The sequence below is a fragment of the Ostrinia furnacalis genome, unplaced genomic scaffold, assembly GCF_004193835.3.
Source record: "Ostrinia furnacalis isolate ACB-3 unplaced genomic scaffold, ASM419383v2 OfSCF7647, whole genome shotgun sequence".
Lineage (NCBI taxonomy): Eukaryota > Metazoa > Arthropoda > Insecta > Lepidoptera > Crambidae > Ostrinia > Ostrinia furnacalis.
In genome coordinates this window covers 1-4613 of record NW_021137886.1, presented here as the reverse complement: position 1 = coordinate 4613, position 4613 = coordinate 1, and the positions used below count along the sequence as shown (strand labels likewise).

At 37.8% G+C, this 4613-nt stretch overlaps 1 protein-coding gene across 1 annotated transcript; it reads left to right on the top strand.

Annotated features, from left to right (window-relative positions):
- Nucleotides 1-1095: 1095 nt before the first annotated feature.
- On the top strand, nt 1096-4094 carry LOC114365795 (IQ motif and SEC7 domain-containing protein 1-like; the record flags this gene model as incomplete). The annotated part of the gene is made up of 3 exons (XM_028322464.1): nt 1096-1204; nt 3046-3266; nt 3974-4094. Coding segments are annotated over exons 1-3 (410 nt in total), but the record flags the coding sequence as incomplete, so codon positions are not given.
- Nucleotides 4095-4613: the final 519 nt, after the last annotated feature.

Genomic DNA, 4613 nt, shown 5'->3' with positions numbered 1-4613 from the left:
CTGCTCCATACGACCAATAAATAATTTTGCACGGAATTTTTTGTAAGGTCGAAAGGGGGCGCTTCTCAAATAAGTTAGGGAACCCCTGCACTAGCAAGTGACAGGATCTTATTCTACAGTGGCGCCAACTGTAATTAAAATAAAGTCATAGGGAAAACCGTTACACTCGTAGATAAAATTTTAACCACTATGTGTAGTTGTGGGTTAATTTGATTACATAAATATGATGATGATGTTTTAGATACAACATCCAATCAATCGTCATAAGTCAATGGCATTTCATACGCATATAAGTGAGTTTCTATAACTCTGAATGCCATAAAGTTTGCTATAAACGTATACTTTCACTATTCCAAAGAAGAAGCGGCACTTTCATCGATTACATTTGAATTATATGGTATTGCTATAAATAGTATTGCTAAATTTAGTTTGCCGTGCAATACTGAACCTTATTTATGTCTAACGTAAGACCTTGATTTATATTGTGAAGGATTTTTATTCACTGATTGACTTTATAAAAAAGTTATTAAAATCAGTTCTTACATATTTTTTATCGTTAGTTAAAGAAATAAAATCGAACCGTAATAACTGGTATTGTATTCTAATTACTAGAAATATAGAAGAATAAAATGAAGTAGAAAGCCGGCTTCAATAACTGTAAATATTATTTTTATCGAAATCTATTTCTTTATAGTTTACAGAAAGTATACGGGATGTTGTATTTTATAATGTTTGTAAATATATGTTGTAAATAATGTTCTAATAATAATTGTTTATATGTAATGGTTAGCACTGTATGTACCTACATAAATTCTGCACTGTAAACACTAATATGTATAATATTTTGTGCTAATACACTCTGCAATTCGCTAAAGAGTTCGATAGGTATTCGAGCCACTCTACTTGTCTCTTTCACTGTACCCGAAATTTTGGTATGAGTGACAAAGACAAAAGTACCTACCTATATATTTTCGCCAAATCGAGCAGTATTAGTAAGAAGAGTATCCTACCAATTGAACAAAGTAGGGTGTATCAATTAAGTTATTAATTTTAAGTAGATTTTGGGTCCAGTTATGTTTTTCGGCGTGTGTTTATGTTAATAATTGTTCCATAGGCGTGGCACAGACGTTTCCATCATGGGGACAACGGGGATGACGCAAAAAGACCCGAGTTTGCCCCAAAAAAGGGGCAAATTGACTAGAGGGTATGTCAGGAATGCCTGTCTCGTGTACCCTTGGCCCTAGTAATATTGTAACTGTCTATATAACTAAATCCTTCTTTCGCTGATGAAAGTGAATGAAATGTGTATTATAAACATTTTCTTTTCATACGGTAGCTAGCTTGCTTGTTGTGATAAATTTACTCATTTTTTTTAAATGACGAGTTGGTGACTTTACACAGTACAGAGGGCCACTTCACAGTTCCAGCTACCCATTTCCGTTTTTTCTCTCGCTCTCATTAAATGGCGATGCTTTGCGATAGAACGAGACGACATGACCGGAAATGGGTAGCTGAAAGTGTGGCCTGTAGTACATTGAAATAAATTTACCGTTATTTATAAATACAAAGTCAGAGGTAAGTAGATACTACATGCAATTCCCGTACCTTTTTTTTTCAAAAAAGTCCCTTTAACTCCTCCAGCTGAATGCTTATGTTAAGGGGCTCACGTCACCACAACAGACCAGCTACAACGGGGTTTGAATCGAATATTACTTTCTACCGAAATCCTGTATGGCAAGCTAACGATTGAAAAGAATTTGTTTGTAACATACAATAGAATCGATCCCTACTGACGTTGCCCTACCTAATACTTCCTCTATTAGTTTGACTCATAGGTACTGACAGTAAAATAAGGCATGTTATACATATAAAGCTTCAACCACACCAACGCGTGCAGATCGCCATCGCTGGCGCGATCATAGGCCTATGACAGGTCGCGCGATCCATGACAGTCCGTGCGACCTGTCATTGGCCTATGATCGCGCCGGCGATGGCAATCTGCACGCGTTGGTGTGGTTATAGCTTAACAAATAATCTTGAGCTGATGAACGATTTGATTTTCTAATCCATTAATATTTTGAACTCCATGATGCATGTACTAAAACACAACTAATTTAAATTACAAAGTTTCAATTATTTATCAGTTAGTTTAAATTGATTCGCTTTCTACAATATAGATCATCTCAAATTCTGTTAAATCTGACTATTAGTTAGTATTGTCAAATAATTTCTAGTAGTTAGTAAACTTTCACGTAAATCATGCTAAATATTAGTTCGAGACATTCATCAATAAAATATAATGAATGATGACTATACATACCTAACATAATCAATTAATGTAATGAGTGTATTTAATGAAACAAACATTTTAACTAATGTGCAATTTAATGATTCAGAAATTTTGAACCAATTAATTGTAATAGGATTAATTAACAGTTAAATACTTGTTATAATTTGTTAATAACTTGATAGCATAATATGTTTTCGTCCAATATCGTGCATTACCTGCACCTCTATCCAAAATTAGTATGTACAACGTGTAATTGAACTGACCTTTTTGTTTGTTTAGAAACGTGTACATGTACTTAATCAATTGGTGAATCGATTTAACACAGATTAATTTTTAACACACTGATTTTTTACAAGCTTTTTAATTAATTTCATAACTTTGTAAAAATCGTTTGAAATATCTGAGCTTTAGCGTTACATCAATACCACGTTGCATACCTTTAAAAAATATCACTACAGTAGTACCTAATTATCCACTAATTTAACCATGAAAATATTTGAATCCATTAATGCCTGTGAAAGTGAGTAGTAGGTAGGGTAAAATACCATTCAATCCGTCTCATCCGCTTAACCTGATGCTGATATGAGTGACAGAGACAAAAGATTCCACATCATTCTCTTGCAAAGTAGACCCTCATTCACAAACATTGTTCTCCTCAACCTTCTGCAGAGAGCAAACTATTCTCCCCACACCTTCATTCCAAACTCCCTAAATAATAATGCCAGGTATTAATTTCCTCTTTATCGCTTCCACAGCCGTTATGAGATGTCCCAAGATCTCCTAGACAAGCAGGTCGAGATCCTAGAGAGGCGGTACGGAGGTCTCAGAGCTCGAAGGGCAGCGGTCACCATCCAAAGGGCGTTTAGACGGCGACAGCTGCTGAAGAAGTTTAGCGCCATCACGGCGATGGCAAAGGCTGCTGACTCCACCGCGAGGAGAATGCAGGACGGGCCTGATCATGGCCAGCTAGTCAATGGTAAGGCTTCTGGTAAACTAGCATAGGTACAAAAGCAATTTAGGGTCTGATAAGCTATTCTATTACGGAGTCCAGCGCGCCATTGAGGTAGGGCGAGGGAAGCAGATTCCACAACAAAGCGGATGCAAGACGGGCCTGCTAGTCAATGGCGCGACTTTTGGTAACTAGCATAGTTCCAGAATATAAGGGCTTAGGGTCTGTTTCCTTGGTAGCCTGTTTAGAAGTCCAGCGCCATCACGGCAATGGCGAAGAAAATAGATTCCACTGTGGAGCGGCTGCAGGACAGGATGATTACGCTCAACTAGTCAAATATACTGCTACTGCATACTGGTAACTAACTAAAATTAGGACCTGTTCCATCAGACTATATCTTTTCTTTGTATCTTTGGACAATCTCACACAGCGCCATCTAGCCCCAAAGTAAGACTGCACAATAAGACTGGTGGAACTTAGTCCAAAGACTTTGCGATCTGCTTCACGTTAAGAGCAAAGGGTGGATTAAACAACGGGGTGAAGCAACAATTGGAATAATCCAGGTATTTCAGCTGTCGAAAATGCCGCGATTACAGATTTCTGCCAGAGATTTTGCCATTATCTCTTGCTGATCTCATTACCTTCTTTCAGCCAAGACCTTATTATTATCAAGACAAACCTAGAAGTTTTGTTGATTCTTCCAAGTAACTGAACCTTGTAATTTCTTCTTCCAGGTACAGATATCTACGCGAATACACTGCTCCAGAAGAGTCCAGCGGGTGCGGAGAAGATGTTGGCTCTCACCAGGCCGATGAGGTCCATGTCTCTGAGAGAACGGCACGATATGGATATGAGGTGAGCTTTATCTCGTTGTAATAGGATTCAATTTCCTATTAGTTTATATGGAAAATGAATTATTCGCTTCTTCTAAGTTTATTAGATTTTTTTTTGAAAAAAAAAAAAAAAAAAACAATCGAACACTTTCTGATGTCTATTACTTGCCGACATCGGGTAGATCTTGACCCATCCAATAAAATAGAGACATTAGTAAAAACCTATGTAAGCAGAGGGAGGATTTTCTCAGAGCCATCACAATGTGACAATCATATTTAATGCTTCAACGCGTGCAAGTCGCCATCGCCGCGGCGCGATCATAGGGCAATGACAGGTCGTGCGGAATGTCATGGGTCGCGAGACCTGTCATTAGCCTATGATCGCGCCGGCCATGGCGATCTGCCCGCGTTGGTGTGGTTGAAGCTTTACTTATTCAAAACTATACTTTACAGAAGCGAATGCTTAATTATGATGTCACGAAATAGTATGAATGCATCGCTTAAGGCCGGGTAACAGAGAAAATGGCGAAAAAGAGGTTTT